The 25,107-nt window shown below is 41.5% G+C and overlaps 1 protein-coding gene across 6 annotated transcripts in view; it reads right to left on the reverse strand.

Moving 5' to 3' along the window:
* LOC117483951 (partitioning defective 3 homolog) overlaps positions 1 to 25,107 on the reverse strand; it is a 284,671-nt gene that overhangs the window by 101,685 nt on the left and 157,879 nt on the right. For all 6 annotated transcript variants that reach the window (XM_034132308.1, XM_034132309.1, XM_034132305.1 and 3 more), the window contains 3 exons: positions 19,105 to 19,252; positions 9,922 to 10,108; positions 791 to 939 (listed from right to left, as the gene is read on the reverse strand). In XM_034132308.1, the coding sequence (XP_033988199.1) occupies positions 791 to 939; positions 9,922 to 10,108; positions 19,105 to 19,252 (484 nt within the window). The remainder of the gene's footprint in view (positions 1 to 790; positions 940 to 9,921; positions 10,109 to 19,104; positions 19,253 to 25,107) is intronic.

The following is a 25,107-nucleotide window of genomic DNA, read 5'->3' on the forward strand; positions in this document are numbered from 1 at the left end:
TGTGTGTGTGTGTGTGTAGGGGGTATTTCTGCTTTGAAAGTGTGTCCAATCTCATAGTAATGCATCTTGTACTGACCCAGTCCTAAAGGGTAAGATACATTGAGGGCTTGAGGAGTCAAAGGTTACAGTAAGATCTATTTCATCAACACTTTGGGGTGGCCAACAGGAATGGTCAAAGAATCATACCAGCTCTTGTGAAAACACAGTTGAAGTTGTCATTCAGCAGAGGCTAACTTTGTAGTTAACCTCATTTACCTCATTTATTATATTATTTATCTTTTCAAGCACACACTTTTCCCATTCATTGAGTGATTGCTACTCACATCTCAGGGGTGCATTTTACTTTGTTGTAGTGAAACGGCTAAGTACTTAGATCTCAAGATGAAGGCCAGAAACTGAAAGTAACAACGACCTTAAAAGGAAAAGTTCTGTTGGTAAATATGCTTATTCACTTTTTGATGAAAGGTAGATGAGAAGAATGAAACCACTAAAACTGCTCTGCCAAATAACTCCTTATAGTACAAAGCTAGCTGTGTCCAAAGGTGAGAAAACAACACATCTATAGATCACATGTTTTATCTTATCTGTGTAATTTTAGGCATTCAAATGTACATGTTTGAACAATACTTTGCCATTCTACAGGTTGTTAAGTCTCAAACTATTGTTGGGCCAGGACAGCAACTAGCAGTGTGACTGATTAACAGTGAAGTACATAAGCAAGTGTTGATATTAAACTATTGAACCCATACATGTGTGATTGTGCATGTGTAAAGTAGAACATATCATTTACCTAGATCCATACTCTTGGACTTGCGCGTCTTGACGATCTCCAACTCAGCAGCATTCTCAAACTGTTTGATGCGTTTTTCAGACATACTCTGGCGTCCGAAGCCCTCCCTCTGGAACGATGCGTCAGGGTTTGCGTCTGGACTGAGCGAGCTACAGTTCATGAGGAAGAATAGAAGTATGTTATCAAATATTGCAAATGCAGGGTCATTCCCAAAGCATACCCTTTAATCTGATGATTAATCCAATGAAAGATATATTTCGTAATCATCTATATCAACTTGCAGTATATTGCTAGGGGCCATCCTTATAATAAGACAGGGAAATACAATCTACTTATTAATATTCATACAGTGCCAATCCTGAGCCCAAACACACGCTCACTATCAGACAATGACCATCGACATTCAATACTCGCACACGCATTAACAGTCAGTTTCAATCCTTCATTTCAATGACTATTCTAATCAAGGACACGTCCACCTCTGGCTGGGTGGATCAGGACGTGTTACAATTGGGTAAAAGAGGCCTGGCGTAGATGTGTGATCCCCCATTGAGGTGAGGGTGTTCCGGGGTCATGGCCACTCAATAACCCCCCTCCCTCAATATGTCTGGAGCAGAGGCAGTGCCCGGCCCACCATAGTGCTCTCCCTTTGAGATCCTCTATCTCTGTCTGGATCTTAATTGAAAATCGGAGGGGAATGGGGAAAGGAGGTTGGGAGAGGGGGACACTGATATTTGCATACAGAAGAGTGCATTTACAATTAAGGTGAGAACATCCTGCCATTTGAGGAGAGAAAGAGGGGACGAGATTCAGTGCTCATGGAGTCTAATACATATGATATGGTTGAAAGAACACTGTCACTGTTTCCTTTGTTCTGATGATGATCATAAATGATAACCTTTCAAGGGTGTTTGTATTTAAGCCTCTAGAGATCCTTTTTAGAGACTGCATCAGAAATTCCATCAGATGATCTGATCCCTGGTAAATAACAGTGGAAAGCTATTGTCCTGAAATGGGAGTTATAAACTGGAATAGATAATATGTTTTTTTTGACAATTATTCCCTATTGGAGCAGGTGCAACTTAAAGAACCCTTCCACTTTTGTAATATCACTTAACAGCATCTGCAGACCTGCTGGCACTTGTTTGCATGTAAACCATTCTGATTTGCATTGTCAACCCCACTTAACAAAAGAGCTGCTTCATGTGTCACAGAGGGACCGGCGTCAACGTGTCACTTTGCTGTCGACCATACCTGACAATCCCAACTAAGATCAGAGCGCCTCACAGGACCGACTCCAGCTGACACAGGAAGAGACGGAGGTGGAGCAGGAAGAGAGGAATGACAGCACAGATGTATTATTCATTTATTCATCATCCCTCGCTATTCTCCTCTCATCGTTTCCGAGCCCGGCAAAAACAGTCTGCCCTCTCTTTTTCTGTCTCGACAAATGTCATCTGTCGGAGCGTGACTGAGACGGTGCGGGAGAGAAAGGACGTATTTTCAGCCTGAATTTAGATTTCATTCACTCGTGCCAGTATTGTGTTTTTGGGGCCAATTGAACACTCATACAACATGGACAAAGAAGACAATCGAGAGGGCAGCAGGTGGGATCATGCACAGCCCTGTCATTCAGGTAGAGCGAGTTGGCGAGTATATGACTGTTTGTGAGAGCAATTAGAGACACAGGCAGTTGGAATGAATCAGAATCCGGCCTGACAGAGCAACACATGGTGAGAAACCTGTGGGAAGTAACAGGGAAATTCACTCAGTAGGCCTTAAGATGTGTTATTTCAAGCTGCTGCCTGTTTTAACACTGCCTAAATGCCTAAAGTAGACAATCATGTTGCTTGGCTCATTATTCAAGCCGGAGATACCTGCGGTCTCACGCCTAAGTTGGCAGTACACCACTACACACAATTTTTTTAACTTGAGCCCCAATATAGCCAGGCGGTTCACACCAGCAAACCCTTGTCACAGGTTGAACATCTCTTCCAATCAAAAACTTAAAAAATAAACGCAAACCAGGAAATATGTCTGGTATTAAAGGGGACCTATCATGCAAAATGCACTTTTGTACGTCTTTTATACATGAATATGTGTCCCCGGTGTTCCAGGGAACTCACCAAGTGTCAGAAAACACAACCCTCTCTATTTTCCTCCATACCCAAATCTCTAAAAAAGGGGCTGCAACGGATCAGATAAAAACTGATCCAGATTTGAACACTGTCCTGACGTCAGGACAGTAGCGCTACGGCTATTGGGCCAACTCCACCAATCAGGAGGAGACAGTCACGGCCATTGCCGTTCGAAAGCGCTGGAGACGCTGTAGTACATAGGCCAGGCCTGTAGGTGGTGCTGTTCTCACAGAATCAGCCCTTGCTAAAACAGAGCTAAAAAAGTGCAAATTGAGCGAAATGAGGCATGGCTAGCATGCATGATCTGTTTGGTATTTTGAAAAGAAAAAGGATAAATATGCCTTATATAGGTATGGTCTTACACTATATTATTCAAATATAGCATGATAGGTCCACTTTAAATTAAGCATGTAAAAGTTGGAATTCATCTTCTATTCTACTTTAAGCTGACACAGTTTCACAGCTACTACAGTCCATTAATAGAAATACGGCACCCAATTACAGATCTGGTATTCACTTTCTACTGGTTATTAATTTCCCCATAGAAATTCCTGTTGTAATGAGATACTGTTTGAAAGTCTCTTTGCTTTGATCACGATATGTCTTAAGCTCCAATGCAGTCTTGTGATGGAGGAAAATCCAATGAATATGTTGAGTCTATGAAGGTGAGACCCTTATTGGACTTGACCAATGAATGCCATATTTTGGTGGAAATTGTATTGGATGGATGGAACAATTAAATAGCTTGTCCATGTGAACTCCCAGAGAAGTTAAATAATCTCCAAATTGGCACCATTTCTTCTTCAGACCGTCCGTCCCTTCCATGCCTCTGGCCTATCTTTAATAGTGGGTCCAATCCATTTGGATAATAATTCCCTCATCTCTGCTTCTTTAAGCAGTGTTTAAAAGTAATTTTCACCATTCAGAGCAGATGCTCTCCCCCTGCTCAAAGTCTTCCCATCATCTAAAATGAACTAGCGCTGAGGATTGCTCACAGGCAAATCCACAGCTTTAACTTGCATTTCACATCAACTTGTTCCTGTCTCCGTCTCCCTCGCAGAAAGTTAAGTGTGTCAAAGTGAACATCGGCCTTGTAGCTAAGTGGTGTGTGCTAAAAGCCGTCTGTGCTCACACTTTACCCAGGTGAATTATGTATTTTTTTTTCTTTCTCTCAACTCACAAACCTCCTTACCCTTATTTAAAAAACAACCCCAAAGAGGTAAATCGTAAAGAGTCCTCCTTCTTAGAAAGGTGCAGCTTGGTTTGATCGACTAGCTGGGGGTGGTGTGCATAAGTTGCTACTCCTCAGAGAGGGGGCAAGAGGTGCAGAGCCCCGGTAAGGTGCTTCTGAAATGCTTCTTCGGAGGTTTGGAGGAGGCCGATTCAGCTGACCGCATGGATGCATACAGTAGCTGGGCCAGAGAGCTTGGAGCTGCCTTCAATCATTGAATACAGCCCTGCATGAGAAGTCAGTGCAGAACTCTGTCCTGCTGGCATGTGCACCAGCAGACACTAGATAGTTGAAATCATTTATAGAAACAGTTGAGCAGAAAGGGCTTCTCTCCATTTGAAACAATTGTCTCAAATATGAATGTACTGTAAAAACGATGGCTCTGATTACCACCTTTATTTTACTCGCTCAATTGCACCTATTAAACATTGGACTTAAACCTGGGTATAAAGGCCCTTAAATATAATGTTCCCAGAGTGGAGCAACTGCGCATATGATTTGCGGTAATATCCTATTAATTATGATGAAGTTGCAGAGAGCGACAGATAGGGAGAGAAAAAGAAAGAGATCAATTAAGACCTCTTTGTCTGTTGGCTGACTCCTACGTAGACCTCATTCATTCCGTGCCTGGTATATCATGGGAGCTTTACATGAACACATTTAAGCGAAAATAAAAAAAGGCACGTATCACATGCTTGTAGCAATGGCGCACCATTGAGACATGGTTGATATTCATTAAGGTAGAGGAAAACATTTGCATTTAAGAAAAGAACAATGCCTGAAATGCATATGTGTGTATGTGTGCATGTGTGTGTGTGTTTTGCCCAGAGTCACTTCCAACTTAAATGGACATCTGAGATTACTAAAATAGCGTGTGTACGCACTACAGGGCTGTTTGCATTTATGTAGTTATGCTAATAGCTTGATGGGAAAAACACATGTGCCTAATAGAGCACTTGTGATTCTTAGTTACATTACTGATGATAGAGACTATTATGGAGCCAACTGAAGTAGGCAGTCTGCCTGCAATGTTAGTTTGGAAGTTTGTTTGTTCATGTCTATGCGGACCTTTTCCACTTTATATGTTAATTTGGGAAATTGTTTACCAGCCAATGTGTATCTAAACACTCGTGAGACCGAGGGCGTCTGTGCTGCAATGTGTGTGTATGTTTGTCAGGAGTCCTTTTCCATCTCTGCTGGTTGACAGACTGTGTCAGAGCTGCCTAGGAAATTATGTTTCCACCTGTGACACAGTCTCTCTTTCTTCATCCCTGTCCCTCTCGCTGTCCATTTCTCTTCCCTCTCAACTTAATCAGAATTGACACCTCTCTTCCACTTTGTCAACTACATCCAGTTTGAGGTTTAAGACAAGGGGACAGTAGTAGTCTAGTTATACAAAGGTTGTAACAGTGCCCCTGGTGGTATTGACAGATATAAAGAATGAAACTTAAGGGTTTTAAATAATGCATTATAGCCATACTATCAAATCAATCAACATATGATTGAAAGAATAGCACTGTATTACTCATATTATGAGGGGGCTGATTTGAACTGAACATGCATTATGTGTTCCTGCAGGTAATACCACTTATCTTAGGTGGTATGCAGAGCAGTGCTGATAACAGTAGTTGGTATGGTAGTTACAGTATGTGTGCCACAGGCTATCTGGTTGTAGTTAGTTACTTGCTCAATGTGAGACATAACACTTCATAAACTTCAGACTAATGAGATGCTAGGGAAACACTCAGGCTTTTTACACACTTTAGAGTACTGCCCTCCTGCTCTTGCATATGTTAGAATAATCTTTGTTCACTAGTTAAGAAGATGCAAGTATTATTTCTACATTCCTACTGATAATAACAAAATACCATTTACAAAATCACAGTTCAAACATTCTTCACTTTTAATGAATTATGTTGAAAAACTGCAAACTTCTGTTCACACTCTAATGTTGCATTAGAGTAAGGAGTGTAAGGATCCAATGTTCTAATGGATTAGGTATTGCATTGTGTTATTACAAAGGCCACAACTGGTAGGCTTATTCTTTTTTTCAATGGTAAAAGTTGGACGTGAATTTTTAAATGACACCTCAGGGACGATTATATAAACCAAAGAGGGAGTATTTTAATCAAAGAAAAATGTCCCACTTATCTCATTGCAATGACATGCTTTACTCTCTAGAGACCTGAACAAGTAGGATGATGCAGCCAGCACCAAAACTGATTGAGCAACACCTTATCACCAACATCTTTAAATGACATGATCTGCGATTTTTTTTAAACTATAATTTCTGAGATCTTGATTTTTTATTAACAACAAGCTTATTATTTGAAACTAACTTTTCCAAATGGGAAGGACTAGGACCCAGTACAATGGAACAGACAAACCCTACAACTGCACTTCATCAACATCTGGTATGAAAACCAGGTGGAAACTATAAACACGTCTTTGCATTTCAGATGAATCTGCTTGAATTAGGAGCTGCCACGATTATACACTAAATTGTGGTTCTGACACTGCTCTACATTCCATTCCTGAGAGAAAAACCTTTTATCTTCTAATTTATCCAGATAATGCTGCAAAGTCCCGCTATCATCCAGTGTGTGTTATCTGTTTTACTGTAAATCATTTAGACGTGGTTCTTCCTGTTTGGCTTTGGATTCAAACTAATGAAGGAGGAGGCAGACACTGCGAAGGGAATTAATGGGACAGGTCAGGACCCAATGCTCAATTGAACTTTGAGCAGATATGCAAAGTAATAACTTACAACCTTTATTTATACAGTGAAACCTGACAGAAGACACATGCTGGTTTCCACCAATTCCCTGGGTCACAACACACACACCTCAGCCTAATACATCTGGCTGAAAAGTAGCCAAATCATTGCAATGGATTTATTCTTAAAAGTATCTCAATAGAAGGTGTACATTTTACTATACTACCTCTAACAGTTTGAACCAGCAACTTCTATCCACAAGCCACTTTCCACAATCTTAATACTACCACCACCTCACTGATAAAACTGAGAAGGAGTATTAATAGCACAACTAATAAAACAGTCTGTAATAGAGCAGCAACCAATAAAAACGTGGATATGTGTACATTAGCATTTTAACAGAGATCTAAAAGCATGGAGCTGTCATATTTATAGCCCTATGCCTTAGGCTTAGTTTTATGATCATTTGAGGCCCGTAAAGAGGTGCTAGAATGACAGTTCATAACAACATGGCAGGTATACAGACAAGTACCTGTACAACTTGAGCTAACCAGAACAATATACACACAAATATGCAGCATAAACACTCATTAGGTGTTGGCTAGGGATGCCAAGAAAAATAAGTAGGTCAATTATTGTGTCTTGTATGAGATGGGATTCTGCCTCCAAACAACCATTTATCTAAGGGGCCTACACATTAACCCACTAACACATGAGCGATTATTCACTGGAAACCTGCTGAGGAGAGGACTGAGCAGAAAGGACATATTGCAGAGGGAGAGATAAGTATGTACATTTACAAATTAAACTACAGAGAGGTGAGTCGATTATAAAAGAACAGGGTTGTTTTAATTGATTTTTGTTTACATTAGTCGCTCTTTACTTTATAATAACCACTAGCTTACCAGATGCTGAAAGGGCATTTTGATTACCGCTACATTAACAGAGTAAGGATTAAATACAATTGTACAAGCCTGGCTATTCCATGTTCGAACAAAGTCACATACTGAACAGTGCTTCTGTAGACGAGAAAAAATACATTAATAAAGGGAAACAAGAGTAGAAAGAGAGCCTGAAAATCTGAGTTTGTTAAATTCCACCGGGTGAGAAAAAGACAGAAATACAGAGAGCCTGAATTACAATGATTTTACAAGCCAACCAGCCACTTGTGTTTTGTGTATGCACTGTAGGTGTATAACTGGGGCCATGAGGGAGGAAAGCTGCATAATACTGGAGGCCAGAGGTGAGACTTTCACAGCTCCCCACAATACATATTCAATACGTTCTGGGCCCTGGCTGCACTGTTGCGAGAGCTTAATTAAAAAGTAACAGTTCCAATACAGTGGAGTCTGGCTGACCCACATCCCCTGCTGGCTCAGTATGCCTGTTAACACTGCGTGTGTATGTGTGCGTGCATCTGTCTATGTGTGTGTGTGGGATATTGGGAGCGCTTGAAAAGGAAAATGAGAAACAGTAAAAGTCTATCAGAAAAACGATACACACTTCACTTGCTACGTTTAAGCAGCTGTTAGCATCTAAATGGAAGAGATTGTGTGTTCATGTGTGTCTGTGTGGGTTTGTGGGTGTGTGTGTGTGTGTGTGTGTGTGTGAGAGTGACTTTAAGGACATGAATTATTCACAATAACCCTAGGCAGTAGTATATAGCACACTTCTGCCTAGCGTGTACACGTCACATGTGTGTGTGTAAGTCAGTGTATTTGTGGAATTCTTATGCGTGTGTGTGGGTATGATGTGTGAGAGAAGTTTGAGTGTGGTTCAGCCATATGCTGTGGACCTAATCCACTATGACAAACCTCTGACATCACATGAACAACAGGCATGCTGAGCAAATCTACTCATTCATTATTAATGAGAGTGAGAGAGAGAGTGAGAGAGTAGAGAGTATCTGGGGAAAAATAAATACAAATAATAAAAAAATAAACTGAGTGACTATTCATGGCAACCAGCATTTCATCTTGAAAAAGCACTCCTTTTCAAATAGAAATATGACTCACCATAACAACTGAAAAGGTAGGAGTTTAAAACAAACTATGTTAAGAGAAAAAGCGGTCTCTGACTTAAAATGAAATAAAACGAGTATGAGGACATGATTTGACATAATGTCTTGTTTTTATATTTCCTGTACCTCTCCAATAAGGTCATACAGGAAATGCCATGAGTCATTTTTTACATGAGTGATTCGTTTAAGGATGGACAGCTATAACTTCCTGTGCCTAAAAGCAGCCTTTAAGTAATAACAATAAAAGAAAGACAAGCACTGAGCGGTGCTGCAGCGCTGAAATCACTGTTTGTCCCTGAAGAAACATAGTTATCTGACAAGGTTGATAAGACATTGCCTCATATTTTATTTTAGACAGGGGGCTGAAATCCCAAGGCAGGTTGGAGTTGGGGAGGTGGAGGCACTGAATGGTTGTTTACCCAGTCTGATTGCTGCTGGGTCATTTCATATTTAATTTACACACAAACTCCTAAAGAGCCGCACATGTAGGTTCCCATGAGTAGCACACATACACTAACACCTTACAAATGCCCATATTTACCAAAAATGTGCAAATAATCTTGGATGGGAAATGCATCCGTGAAAAACTGTCATTACTTTCTTATAACTTATATACTTAAATAGTCTGGTTTGCACCACTAAGGATAGTCATCAATATATGTAATAACTGTAGGCAATGACTTAAATAAAAAAGTAAGCATTTATAAAGATTCCTGTAAAATAACATATTTTCCACCAATCTATGGAGAATATTAAATAGATTGTCTGGTTTTCTGGATCCTTTCCGGTAACACAAAAAAATGAATGACCAGCAAAACAAACAAACACACACACAAAAACACACACACACACACACACTCTTACTTACTGTATGACTAATACTTATGATACTGCACAATCAATACGCTAACTGAAATGTTCTGCACATCGGCACATCCAGCTTTCTTCCACACCATCTTTTTCTGACCATCAAGTTATAAATAATTCAGCCAACTCCACGGCAATGTAAGTAAACCCGCTGCTCACCATTCATCCTGACCGGGCAGCTCGTGGAGCCAGGTCACCGGGTTCTCTCCCACAAAGACCATGTCATCGTGGGAACTGGAGGATGATTGGTCGGAAAGATGGGCAGGAAGCGTGGGCGGCCTATCGTCTTCGATCATCACTATGTCGTCCTGCGGCATGTTCACTGTTGGGGACAGCTGGTGGTTACCTGAGAGAGAGGGATATAGATTAGTTTCTTCACAATTATTTATTTAACACAACACTGCATCAATACTCAATCTTTTTTGGAATGAACAGTGTCTGATAGCAAGTTGACAAGTTAGACTGAGGAATTACGTGCACATGCTGAAGTAATTCATGCACACACACACTCCTCCATAGCCGTGTTTGTGTAACGCAACAATTATTTTCAGTAATTACCAAGATATACAGTACACACAGAGATAACTTTGGCCAAGATAATTGTATTATGGAGCTTTCATATCAGGACATGCCTGAAAGACAACCTTTCTGAAAAAAAGTTAATAATGGTGCTTATATGCTTCCATTTTGAAATGTTGCATACATACACAAATAATGTATGACAAGACAATATCAGAACAATTGTAACACTTGTGAAAAATATACAAAAATAGACTACAAAGCTCTTAAAGAAAGGTAGTATATTAACTATATATTGATATGTATATTATGCAAGAGTCTTGTCTTGACAAAAGTTGTAGCCCTGAGGAGTTGTATTCATTCTCTATCACTCTTCTCCAAGGACAAATATGATCAGGAGTAGAGCTCCCCTGATCTGTATTCTGGACTTCCGCACCCTTCCTGCTGAGGACTTATTTGAATCGCTACTTTGCTGCTCCTCAGGAGACAAAGTCAATGGGGAATGTTCTGTCGTGGTTAGCACTCCGCACCAAGGGCAGGAGAAGGGTTGTTCAGCGGCATGAGAAGTGGCATTACAATCCAGAGGAGGACGAGTCCCTCTGCAGATTGATCTGTGCATGACTTATATATGAAAGCAGAGAAAGACAAGTGACTTTAACCACACACCTGCTAGCTATTAGATATTGGTTTACAGAAATGCTGGACTTCCTGTGGCCCTTTGCTTTTGTTTCCATTATCGGAGAGCCGTTTTGCAAATGTAATAGCTTAGGAACAATTGTGTGTAATCACTAACAGCAGACAACAACATTTACCCTGGCAGCGTACCAACATGAATCTGAGAAGCATTTCATTTCAATGGGGCCAGACGACTGATAAATGCATATTGTGGAAGGAAATCTGAGCACCAATCCACGTGGCAATGAGGTGTATAGCGTAGTCCAGTTATTTTTCAGAGAGAAAAAGAAAATATAAGAAAAACAAGATAAAAATCAGAACAGCTGTGCAGCAGAAGGAAACCATGTTGGATAAATAACGTACCTCCCCCCCTTAAAAAAGCACAGGAACTATAAAATGTGTATAATCTGGGTTATTCTTCATAATGTGTCAGGAGTCTTATTATTCGCATGTGATGAGAGAGATGTATTATACCTGATGTGAATATGTTCCAACTAAAGGCTTCAAATACAGATCTTCAGGAGGCTACTTTACAATATATGTTCTATATCTTACAATCCTTTTACTCCCTTGAAACAACATACAGGAAAGGGAAAGTTGCTTTATACCAAAACTTTCCAAAAGTCTGCTTCTATCCACTACTTATCCATCTGTTAATTGATTCTTTTGGAAGGCTCATCCCTTTTGTCTATTGACTGCTCATCTAAACCAGTTAATATGTCTGCCAACACTGTACAGGTGGAATGAAGGCCATTTCTCACTCGGGCAGCTTGACAGAGGACCCTGGGTAATTGAATTCACCCTGTACTGTAAATTATCAGGACTGGACCATTGACAGTGATAAGCTTCAGGAAGTCGGCTAGACTAAGCTTGGCTATCACTTGCAAAGCAGGCAAACCCAGTAGAGAAATCATGAGTGAAAAAAAGCATTTCCTGTTACAGCCTTTGATCGTTACTATGTATTTACAAATAATGTGTTCATGGTTTGAAGGATCTAAGTATATTCTAGCTATTTTCTCTTAATAACATTATGTTGTGTGGCTTATCCTTGATACAATAGCTCTGGTAAATCATCGGATTTCTCGCACAACTCAACTAAGCCAGTTCTCAAACACTCTTCCATAGTCATCTTCTGTTTCTGTGTTACAGTCCTTTTAGCAAAAGTGCAGCAATGTCAAGAGGAAAATGCCCTGCGGCTGTGTGTTCTCCAGGTATTTCCTAAACCAATCTTTACTCTCCCTTGGCTTTTGAGTAGAATTACCTCTTGGTTGCATCAGCAACACTGAGAATTGCACTTCAGTAGCCACCTGGTACAGAAGAATTATATAGTCGGGAAGAGCTGTTTTGTCAAAAGAAGCACTATAAAAGCGTTGGTGTGCGTTTCACATACACAACACATGAACATTTCTTAGCATTCCCAATGTGCACTCTAATCACCTTACATTCACTCATGTCAGCAGAGCACTTTGCTAACAGAGGACACAGTTTTAATTAGAAACTCGGCAGGCTCCCCTCTCCTGGCTTAATGAAATATTTCCAGTCAGGACCTCTTGACACAAGTAGCCAGCGCTGCCGTTGAAGAGTTGTTAAAGTCATTCCACTTCTCCCTGGTGGACAGGTAAAGTTGGGGCCACGCTGATGACTGAACATAATTACAGCACTTGCTTTTCTGCAGGTGTCAGCATAATAAGCATAGAGGGAAATCACTCACTAATAAAATGTCAATGCAGTGCGCAATACTACATTTGATAAGACAAATACAAATAGTTTTGTTATGTGCTTAATGGCTGTTTGGTGACTGACAGATAATAGGCAAATGACAAGAGTGGAGAAATTAGGTGCATGCCCTCTTACTGTTTTACAACTAGTGTTTGACTTAGAGACTTTTACATGGGGTCAAATGAGGATGAATATCATTGAAAAAAAATGGTTCACAGAAGCCAGGTCTTTCACAAAGGCTTGTTTGGCATTTGTTAAAGAGCTTCTTAATAATGCTAACCACCCATGCAGCTAGGGAAAGAGTTCTCTGGCAACATGATTGTGCCACTGTGGTCTTTGTCACCCTGTAATTAAATATAGCTTTTCATGAGTCACGCTTACAGAAGCTGACACACACTACCCGACAGCTAAGAAACAACTCTTACATTCACCATCTATTCTGCTCAAAAACAAACGTACAATGCTGGGAGGGACTTTCTATGAGGCAGTCATATTTAATAAGGTTAAACAGGGTCAAAGTGTGATAACTGTGGCTGTTTATTTTAATGTCATTTGTTAGGCAGACATTTTGACTTGTCAGAGTAGCAAAAGGACTTATAACACTAACATGGCTTTGTTCTTTCATGTGTTCCAGTGAGAGTGACGGTTAGCCAATACTCACGATACCGGGAACCACACATTTAGGCAGCTAAAATGAATTTAGACACGATTCATTTAAGTAATTACACTTGTGCTTTTCATACAGTGTCAACATGTATTTTATGAAAAGGCTCATCGGGTCATGGAAAAAAATATTTAATTTGGTTTCAGTTTTGGTTGGTTTCAGAAGCACACGCAGCCCTCTGGCCAGCAATGCTCGGCGTGTGGAAGCTATTTCATGATATGGAAGCAGAGATGTTCTTCGTCCCTCTGGCAGAGAGGGGAGACAGAGACAGATGAGCTCTTTGGCTGAAGAGGCCACCTGGCTGCATCCATCCGAACGGATCAGAGCCTCACTCTCCTCTCTCTCTGCCCTCTGACCAAGCGTTGCCCGTTGAAACATTGAGCTGTAAGGTGAGAGGTCACACTAATAGCCCCACTCCATCTTCTTTTCTCTATGCAATTCCCTCCATTTCTGTCCATCAAACACTGTGACGCTTCTTTTTCTCTCTCAAGCACCCTCCTTCAGTGACTCTATGGCCTATTGATCTGACTGGAGGAGAGATCATTAGTTGATCATCGCTGCCACTGCTATCAGGTCCATACATGTATTGCAGCAGCTCATTATACTAGCACCCGATTCTTATGCTCACCAGGGGACATTGGGGGCATTTTCATGAACTTTCATACTGCAGTTTGGTTGATTTGGGCCAGCTTTAACACCAGCTTTGAAAATGGGCAACACACCAATAGTTTTAAAACCAACTAAAACAGTTCTAAATGTCCAATGAGTAAATGCAATTGATCAGAAAATGAGGACATATTCTATTGGTATATGTGATCATTTGTAAAGCTTCAAATAATACCACTTGTTTGGCATGTTGAGGGGTTCAAACCTTTTTAAAGGTCAACCTACAGTATCAACAGTATATAAGGAAGATTTGCCCTCCTCTCCTAGTGTGTTAGTTGTTAGAAACTTGCCATTCAATTAAAAGATACTTAAACATGTAATTATACAAATGGAATCTATTGTACAGTTTGTCCCTAAAGCAAAAAGGAAGTCTGGATAATTTTAAACCCAATACCTGGTGCATTGTACTGTGATCATGTGTGTGTGTTTCTTTCAAGCACAAACATGAATCTGTCTTATCACAACATTAGATAATTATATTTGAAATGTAGCCATGCTGAACTGCACACCCACTCGGCTGTTTTTACTCTGGTTAATTACACTCCTGCTCATGTAGAGGTTGGGAGGAGCCATGCCGAAAAACATGTGAGGTCACCAAACTTCATGGAACAAGCAGAATGATGAAGGAGAAAGTTCTCTTAGCATACCAGGTGCAAAAAAATCATGTGAAACCAATCAAGAACATTCTGTGCACACCCACACAGTGCAGGGAAGAGGGGTAATTAGACAAGTGATAACCCCTGTGTAGGTGGACCCATAAATAGTTGTGATGTTCAGAACTATACTTAAAAAATGGTGCTATTATAATATAGTGTTATCATTTAGACTTGAATGGTTATACAATTTGTATCATTTTTATTGGTCTCTGTGTCCCTTACGGCATTAACCTTTTTTGATGAAAAGCAGATTACAAAATGAATTATGCCAGGTTTCCATGGAGTTGCTTCAGTTTCAAGCTCCTGTTATTGTGCTTTGACCGACCGTGACACTCAATTATAAAAGTGTTACTACTAATGTTATGAGTCACAATTATGCACGTCATTTTATTTGGGACAATATGTTCAAATTGCTGCCTTAAGAAAGATTATAGGTGCTTTAAAAGTGTTTTGACATAATATTTTACAAAAGTGTGTGGCAAATACACCTTTTTCTCACCGGGGGCACGCTTACAGCAAGCAGTCTGGACACCAAATTAAGGGATGCTGAGCATACAGAGAGGAAGAGTCTGCAGTCGGTGAAATACTGGAGTTTAGGGGACAGCAGGGTCAAGTCCTGGGAAGACGGTCCCACTTAAACACCATTAGGGAAGACTCTGTGTCTGCCTGAGGACAGCCAGAGGTCAGTGTGTTCTTCTAATTGTGTGTGTGCTCTGCCCTTTTAATAATTACATATCGTCATAATAATTTAACCAAGTGACTAAAATGACGGAACTTTGCAGCCACAAACTTCTGTCAGTGATTCATTTTGGATTAGGGTCAATGTCTACAGGACTTTGCACACTGACCACCTACTTTCCTGTGTGAGAACAGCATGTGTCTGCCTGCATGGTTTTTCCACCTCCGGCCTCCCTATCCATCCCTCCCTCACTCCAGTGCCAGTCCAAGGTATGCTTTCTGACTTATGCATTCGGCCACACAGCCACGTTCACAGAAAGCCTCAGTCCAAGGGCCTCAATTTTCACCCCAGCGTGTGAACCCCGCTCCCAGCAGCACTTTTCAATTAAACAGAACGGAAGGCGAAGCCGAGTGTGATGCTAACGACCTTTGCGTCAAACCTCAGCTGTCGCTGTCAAACTGTGCAGATGCAGGCGATTTCACTCCATATTTACTTCCCCTTTAATTCACCTTTTCTTTCTTTCTGTTTTTCCTCCTTTGAGAGAGAAATCATCTCTGCTGATTCACTGCTTTCACCCCAAGGGCAAAAGGTGGGTGGGAGTAGAATGAAGGCAGCACAAGAAAAGAAAAGTGTCAGGAACTCATTTTATTTGAGCGGGGAGTCGAGCAGAACGTACTGTATGTTCACCACCTGCTAGCTGTGGATTCAGCCTGTGGCCATGATGCTGTGATGCATGGTGTGTGCATGTGTGAAGCCGAAGCTGACAATATCACAGCATCGCATGGTCTACTGAGGCAAACAGGGAATAGGATTACCTCTGACTATTGATCAGCTGAATGTGTGTGCCCACGGACAAACAAAACCGCACACAAAAAACTTCTGAATTACAGCCTTAAACACTACAGGGAAGATCAAGGCAAAGTGCCCTTACAATCAATGTAATGGTGCCATACCAGCTTAATAGCACCTCTCTCCTTCCTGTGCCATTTGGTGCTTTTCTTTGCTGTAACCATGGTAATCATAGTTCCTATAATTCTTTGAATTGTACCTTACCCTCCATGGAGACCAATAGGTATTCTTTCAGTTTTAGAAGGAAGGCAGCAAGCTACCTGTGACTGCTGGGAGTAAAACAAGCTGGTCCAGATTCTGATCAATACCTGGCTGAGTTAAGATAAGGCAGTAATAGAACTCTCCAGATGCTTTGAACAGAAAATAGAGAATGTAGCAATAACAATATTAGTTTGGCTGAACTATGTAGTTTACAATTCTGCTGTATTGACTTGCTTTCATCTGCTATAACTCACAATCAGAGTCAGATTTTAATTCTTAAGCAGTAAAAACCTTCCATCCTAGTTACCTCTGAGCCTTTGACAAAAGCAGTACAGGCAGAATAATGGATCAATCGAGAGGAAGTGATTTAGTTAGAGAGTCCGACTCTCCGCTGTCTTTGGAGATGTAAAATGTCTCAGAGTTTTGTCAGTAATCACTATTTGCTCTTAAGGAAAAATGTATGGCTTGCATTAGTGTAAACAGGCTCTAACCTTATGGAGAAGTTGTACTTGAGAGTGCCAAGTATGTGTGTCAAGCTATATCTATATCCTCCCGTATCCCAAACCTCACGTCTTGCTTACGACTCGGTAATTCAGCAGGTCTAGATACACTCGGCATCCAGCTGTCAGTCAAGCCCTAGTGGCTGTGTACTTTGTGACCTTGCCAAGCTGATCCCAGCATCTGTCCTCTAACCATTACTGTCACATCTCACACACCAGGCAATATGTCTGAGCACGTCTGAAATAACATATAGAAGAAGATAGAGAGTGGAAACAGCTACTGTCTATCAAGCCTGCAGAAAAGTAGTATCCACACATACAAATACATTTGAACTAGTCGTACTGAGTGAGGAGACGGCGAGATTATAATGTTACAATGTCTCCAAGTCTGATTATCTATAACCTTATTTCAAACTAAAGTGGGTAAGTGTACTAGTACAAGAGAGGGAAAGAATAAAAATCCACTTTTAATGAATATGAATGAGTAAGATATGCCAGGAATACTGACACGTTTAACTTTCAAAGTCAATTGTATGACATTTGATTAAGGTTAACTAAATCTCAGCTCTCTTTTGTCAATGAGATGCAAGGTCATTGCCACTCGCTTTTCTGCCAGAAGAATGGCAAAAAAAAAGATCAGATACACAGCAAAAGGCAAGAAGTGGCCAAACTCTAGGAAGCAGCATATAACTGAATCTCTTCCTCAGGTGCTGCATTGTACCTGAGTGCGGTGGTGTTGCTCTGATGAATATAAACTCAACTCCGACTGTATCATACATTTAAATAACGGAATTGTGTCAAGACCTGTCACAAAATGTAGGCTCAGGTTAATGAAGGCACGACTCAGAGACAGCCTCTAGACAGAAAAGAAAAGGAACTGACATTTTGTTGCCTCAAGACAAGTCAAGTCAAAGATCTGAGACTCCGCTGAGCTTTGGCTGTGATAACTTACTGCTTCAGCACCCACTCCCCCCCAACCCACAAAACTTTTCCACTTGGCTCATTTGACTCCCACTCGGCAGGATGACATGAGTGTCGGGCGCCCTTGAAGTTTCAATGGCAAGGAACTTTTCCATCAGCGCGCCCACATTTGCCGCTTATGATCACAGCGGCGTTCTGAAAAGCCTGCGTCGGAAAAGCCATTGGAATAAATAAGCCAAACTGAGGGGGAAAGACACGATGAAAGGGTGAAAAAAAAAGAAGGGGAGAGACAGACACAGAGGGGGAGAGAGTGTCAGGGGCAAGCCCTATTGATCTGGAGGCTTAATTAACCATCAGATGCCTCTGACACAGCCTCTGATCTCCTACGATCAGTGGCAGAGTGGCACCGCTCTGGGGGAGATGGTGGGGAGGAGATAGGGCGGAAAAGGGAGAATGGATGGAAGAAGGGCAGAAAGTGTAGATTGTTGACAGATTACAAATCCACTCCATCTGAGAAGAGGAGGGTGGACAGGTGGGAGGTGAAAGAGGAGAGAGAGTGAGGGACTAGGAGATCATGAGACTGTGGAGAGAATAAAACGTGAAAGGAGGAGTTCAGAGAAAGAAACATATAGGAAATTAGGGGAAGGAGAGAAGGAGTGCACAAAGTCTACTGAGTGTTTCATGAAAATGGGATTTGTTTGACTACACTGCATCACCCTCCACAAACACACCCGCCCCCAACACCGATGCAATCATCCAGCCTCTGAGCGTATGCATATGTGAAGGGTCTGTCGATGTTGGGATGACAGCAGTGACTGACCGAGGATTGAATTGCCAATTCTAATACACCTGAAGAGAGGAGATCTTAGCACGCTGATGTCAACTTGGTGAAATGGAAATTGACCCGAGTGCGGGAGCGGAGTGAAGGCAGGGAGGATTGGGGTTGACGTTAATCCCTGATAGTGAAATAGCGTACCTCGAGATGCAGAGCAGTGAGGGGGGGGGGTGAGGGTTTGAAGGTGATGCTGGTTGGGGGTTTAGGGGAAGGAGATAGGAGAAGCACATAAGGGCTGGGGTTGGATGTTAAAATTGATCAGGAGATGTCAGTTTACAGACAGCCCCAATCCAGGGGAAATATATCCAATGAGCATGAGGTTAACAGGTCAAGTACACTCCCAATCAATGTGAATGGGGAGTGATTGGTCCAACATGGGTAGAGTCGTTCTGTTTATTAGAGGTTGAAAGAGACAAAATGGTGTTGAAAAGCAGGGTGACACAACGTATAGGACTCACCAATGCGTCCGATTGTATTAGCCTGCGGTTTGGTGTGGTTTTCCAAGCTGTCAATGCTTTCATACAGGGAGTTTGAAATCCGGCGCTCATGGTTGTCCAGTAGAGGGTTCACAGGATTCATTAAAACTGGAGGGCTTCCGGGGGCTTCCTACAGAAAACAGGAAAAAGATGACAAGTATAGTGTAAATGTATGTTCTTCTTAATCAAATATAAAGCAGTAATATGAGTTTTTTTTTCTGAAAGGGCTATTTTAATCAAAGACGTTTGAGATATAATACATTCATAACTTAATGGCTCAAGGAAATCTCACATATTTGACGTCACTCTACTACTAAGACTACTACTACTAATGCTTTACTACAACTTACAGCAATAAGTAACATTTATTAACTCAAATGTAGATGTCTTGCATTATTCTGTACAGTATATTATAAACCCTGATAATTACTATTACATATGATTGATTGTGCCTTTTGAAATGAAATGTGTGTTTACTTTTTTGTATGCATGTAGTATATACACCCAAAAGAAGGAATGGGTCTATATAAAATGTCTCCTAATGTGCTTCCATCAATACTCTAGAAATATGGAACCGGGGCCTCAGCATCCATCTCGGCTTACGTGGGTATTTTCTGGCTCAGCAGTGTGAAACGGCTCCTGAAGTAGACCGAGCTGGATAAAGCTCCATGGATTTCCCATAGGCCGATAGACAGCTGTCTCTAACAATGAACCCTAGTAAATGGACCAGTGACATTTGCCATGTGGTCGATATGCCTGCACTGCTGGATATTGAGCCCACTGTATACACTCAGTGCATGTGTCAGTCTTGGCAGGGGGGGACACAGTTAGCGGTTAGTCTTTGGGTCTGGAACCACTGGGCCCAGCTACTGTGTCCGGTCTTCATGAGCCAATAGTCTGTCAAATGTATTTTTAGGATAGAGACAATGGAGCGACTACAGTGTGAGTCAGGATGTAGAGAGCGAAACAGCCACGTGCAGAGAATTATAGAATAAAGCGTTGGTCTTGGCCTTATTTCCCATAATGCTTCATAGAAGCCTGTGGGCAGCCGGGGGAATGCACTGAAGAAGAATTCCCTGTGCAAGACCTTTTACAGATTGCCCCCTCACAGCTAGATAGTTTTGTGCGGTTCAACTTTGGACCTCCAGCCGGATTTAAAACCAGGAGGCGCTGGCTAATATTGATGTCTCACAACACTGCTGGCTCACGGCCAGGGGAGTGAAAGATAGGACAACAACTGCAGCAGGAAGACAGGAGAGCAGGAGGAGGTGGTGGGGAGTTTTCAGTAAACAAATGAAAGGAATAACAAGGAAGAAAGAGGAGGGGTTGGAGCTGAAGCCCAAGTGCAGTGTGGGTGCTGCCAAGTGGCCTCCTCTTGCGGTAGCGCGCACTAGAAGACGCATAGCAGGGTAGAGGGACTTATCGGCTGTTTAATATAAATTAGAGGTTTAATGAGGTTGAGCTCGCCGGACTTTATCGGGACAGCGTGTTGATAAGCGCTCGGGGCGAGGAGGGAAAGTGTGTGTGTGTGTGTGTGGGTAAAAGGGGGGCTGGGTCAAACAATTACAATCAGAGCCACGGCCACAGGCAGCCTTATAATAAAAAGCATGTCCCTGGATGAATCAAGAGTCAATAAAGCTCAAATTGCCGAAATAAAGATTTATATTACTCGCCTCTCTTTAACTCAACCCCTCTCTGCTCTTTTTTTAATCTACTTCAGGTCTGTCATGAGTTGAATGGAAGTAAGATTGAGTGTTTCAGGTAAGGGGTAGGAAAATGTGTGGACAGAGTGGATGAGAGAGTGAGCAGCTGAAAATCAAATGATATGAAAACTATGTATAGAATGTGTCAAGAGGAATAGATCTCAGACAGACCACTATGTATCTGCCTACCTTTATCTCTGAGCGTAGAACAGACTCGTTTAAAAAGCATTCAATTGCTCCTCTGGCAAATAGACTTTAGAATCAACTTCACATAGGCAAAATGGCAGCTATTTAATCTTTGTGTATCCAGTATTAATTAAGTGTGCCTCTGTGCATGCTAATGCGTTAGCACACTGTGCATGTTTACTGACTTGCAAATGTTTACTGACTAGTGCATGACAAGCAGGCATGTACAATCTTCACTCCCTGCTTTCACCTGGTTTTTCATTGTGATTCAACACTTTGATGCAGCAACATGTGTATTTTGTCATAAATGCAGCAGAAGGAGCATGCTATTAAAGTTAATTGGATAGTTATTAGCATCAAACATCACATATGTCTTTTTGCGATTTTAGTTTTTTCTTACCACTGGTTCTCCTCACCTCCTCATGTGTTTAACCTCTCTTAATCTAGTCATTTTCAGAGTGGATTATCCTGTTGATTGAGGGAGAGGACAGAGCACTGTGACTTACACTGAGCACAGTCAAGATCATCTGCTGCTCAGCTCCCCGTGGACTTACTAAGCATGCCTGTGTTTGTGTGTTCAAGGTAATGCTGTTACTGAATGTAGTGGGAGAGTGTTTGTATGTGTGGATACCTGTATTCATGTGTTGTTGTTTATATGCTTTCGTGGTGAATGCAGACTCATGCAAACATGTGTTTTTGCCCGTGCATCAGCATCTCCCTGACCTTGACTACTCTGAGAGAGAGAAGCAGCAGTGTGTTGACAGTGCTGGTCTTAAGCTGTCAACTAAGGCTAATAATGTCGAGGCCATGGCCATTTCCTGGCCTTATATCCAGGTCTCAGCCTGTTGCCGTGGCCCTAATCCAGTCAACCTCCACCATAATGCTGTAATTACAGTCCTTAAGCTGCTGCATCCTGCCCCAGGCACAGCTCACCTATCTGCTGGCTAGATTCCCCACTTTCATTAGCTTCTCACATCCACCTAGTCCCTCATCTAATACCAGAGCTTCATAAAGTGAGTGCCCAGGTCTGTTAGGAGTTCTGAGCAAAACTTCACAACCAGCACAACCGCATCAGCACAACCACATCAGCACATCAGCAGGGTATTGAAGGAAAACCTTAAGTCTGTTCTTCCAAATAAAGACATAATAAGTAACTTGCTACAGAGATTTAAAAAAGAACCCAGTGGCAATCCAAGGGAAAGTCAGGAAAACTCAATGTAAAAATCCACTGACGCAATATGACCGATCACCAAAATAGTAATGGGAGATATCCCAGAAATGGTAACTGGTAAACCAACCAAATAATAATAATAACATTGGTTTGAGGTCGGCTGGTAGCATGGCTAACAATACAAATACAATAAAAACATTGAAATGTATGCCCAAAAACGTTATTAACATATAGAGCTCAACAATGTTTGGGGTTGTGTTTACCTCATTGTTGGCTATAAGGTTCACCACCTTTATTACATAGTAAGACAAATAAGACATAATGCATCATTGTCACAATTTATAGTATTGTTTTTTGTAAAAGGCTCCCATTTTAAATTCAGCACACAAACTCACTTTTTGTTTAACAGTAAGTAAGTTACTCCAACAGCTCTTCTCTCTTCATGATGGTTCTGTATTTCAGTCATCTGTCCCTGTTAGCAAAGTTCAAGCAGAGTGCAACAGTAATATACAGCTAACAAGTGAACACCACGTGAACTATGCTGCAAAGTGAAAGGAATGTCTGTATGTGTCTGTGTCTGTGTGTGTGTGTGTGTGTGTGTGTGTGTGTGTGTGTGTGTGTGTGTGTGTGTGTGTGTGTGTGTGTGTGTGTGTGTGTGTGTGTGTGTGTGTGTGTGTGTGTGTGTATTCAAGTACACGTGTATGTTGCTTAAAAACATTTCAGTCTTTAGTACACACTTCCCCTCCACTGCCCTCCTCCATGCCCAAGCAGTACACTCAACCACCAGATTCAATATATTATTTTCTCAATTGGTGCTATTGAGTTTCCCCTGCTGCTCCTAAATGAGTTAGTCCTCAGAGAGCCGGCTGGGAATGAGGGCCCAGCAGCGCTGGAATTGCATTTCTGCTGCTCTGCGATCTACTTTCCTCAATTTAGTCACCCTTTCACTGCAAACTGCATTTCCCAGAGTGCACCGCAGTGTGCCCTAACTGTATCTACTTCCCATGAATCACTATTTGCCATGACAGCAGGGGACCTGTAGTCCCTACAAGCCATGATCTAACCGGACTTCAATCACTCCCTATTAAGACAAGAGGCGGGGGTCCACAAAGATTTCCCTGCCTTTCTACGGCCTCGGATGTGGGCCAGCATCTCAATGTTTTAAGGTCCCTCACAGCAGAGGTTAGCTCAATACTAATACAACCATAATTTACTAGGCCAGGCCTCTGATTGATAGCTCTCTCAGGGTTCTATCGATCAGCCACTCTCTCGTCCAAGTGAGCATCCTTTGTTAGGGCCAGCCACTTCCTTCCCCCTTGTCTCTTTGCATAAACGTTCTCTTTGTGACTAACAAGCAACTATTTTGGAATGGAAAACAAACAGGGTCATTGGCATGCTGAGGACACTTCTTCAGTGCTCCTTAATATACATAATAAGATGTTATGTCCAGTTGCTTCACAGGGTTTAGTAATCTACTATGTCTGTTAGCTTCTATGATGCATCAATGCTAAGGTGAATACAGGGATAAAGTATCTTCTGCTTTGATCTTTCTCCTGTCCTCCCTGCTGCTGCTTATCATCAATAATAAAGCAGTACTTCAACCATAATCCCTCATAGTTAGTTGTAACATAGAAGAGAATGGTAAACCATGATCCCGATCAGATTGACTGTTTGAGAAAAGGTCCTTTGTTGGTGAAACCCTATCCTATGTCAATTGCATCATTTTGATTCCAATTACTGTTGTTTGTAATCTTGAATCATGTCATTATGTCAGCCTAAAAATGTGGGTTAACCCACCGCCTCCCTATTCATGCAGTCCTGTCATTTCTATGCATCATGCTGTTATGAACATTCCTTCAATTTAAAGAACTGACGTTAATTAGCTGTCATGCATATCAGAAATCCTCAGTGGAGTAAATGTCAGCATAGTGATTCGTTCTTTGAGGACAAGGCTGGACATTTTCATAAATGTGTTAATATGTCAGTGGCTGAAGAAAATTAGAAAACAGGAATCAAGAAACAGGTTTCTCAGGTGACTAAATATGCTGGCAACTTTGCAGTGGTTTCTTATCCCACATGATATTTACATAATTGGGATTGCTGGACTGTGAAGTATTTTAAATGGTCAAAAAGGGGGAATGCTTTACATAAAAGCTTTACATTTATATCTTAAGGGCGGTCATGAAAGAAAAACTGTGCTGAGACAAGCACAAAAAGAAAGTGAAAGTTAAGAAAATCTGAAGCTAAAGAACTGAATCGTGGCTCCGCCTTAAGCTAAGACTCATGAATTATCATGAGAACTCTATGGCAGAGAACCACAATTTAAAAATAGTACACTGTGAAATGAACTCAATCCGTAGATGCGTGGTATCTCAAAGGAAGACAGGGAAGATGAGAAAGGTTTGGGGGGGGAAACATCTCTGATTAATGCAGTGCTTCATTGGCAAGTTGCCGTAGCGCTGTCAAAAAGGACAACAAATACACCCCAAGACAGCAAGTCTGTCAAAAATGGTGGATGTCGGCTGCAGCTCTTTGTCATAAATAACATCACAAATGCACAGAGACTCATGTGCGCGAGTCATGTGATGAATTCCAAATCAGAGAAATTAAACCCAGCCAAAAGCATGCTTATCATCGGCCTGTCTGCCTTTTGATGCTGGTGAGATAAATATCTTAGTAGTGTCATGAACTTCTAAGGCGGTTGCAACAGACAGAAACAAACATCCAGCGTTGTGTGAAAGTTCACAAACAGGATAAGAGTGAGAGGCGGGGGGGCTCAGACATAAGCTCAGACATAAAATCCATCTTTTATGCTCGGAAACTTTAAATCTCATCATATTAGCTGCTGTTTTGTATTCTTATAATCCTCTTTGTATTGAAATGAGTTCTGATGATTTTTAGAGATGAAGGCAACTGATCACCTTG

This window comes from Trematomus bernacchii, unplaced genomic scaffold, assembly GCF_902827165.1.
Source record: "Trematomus bernacchii unplaced genomic scaffold, fTreBer1.1, whole genome shotgun sequence".
Classification (NCBI taxonomy): domain Eukaryota; kingdom Metazoa; phylum Chordata; class Actinopteri; order Perciformes; family Nototheniidae; genus Trematomus; species Trematomus bernacchii.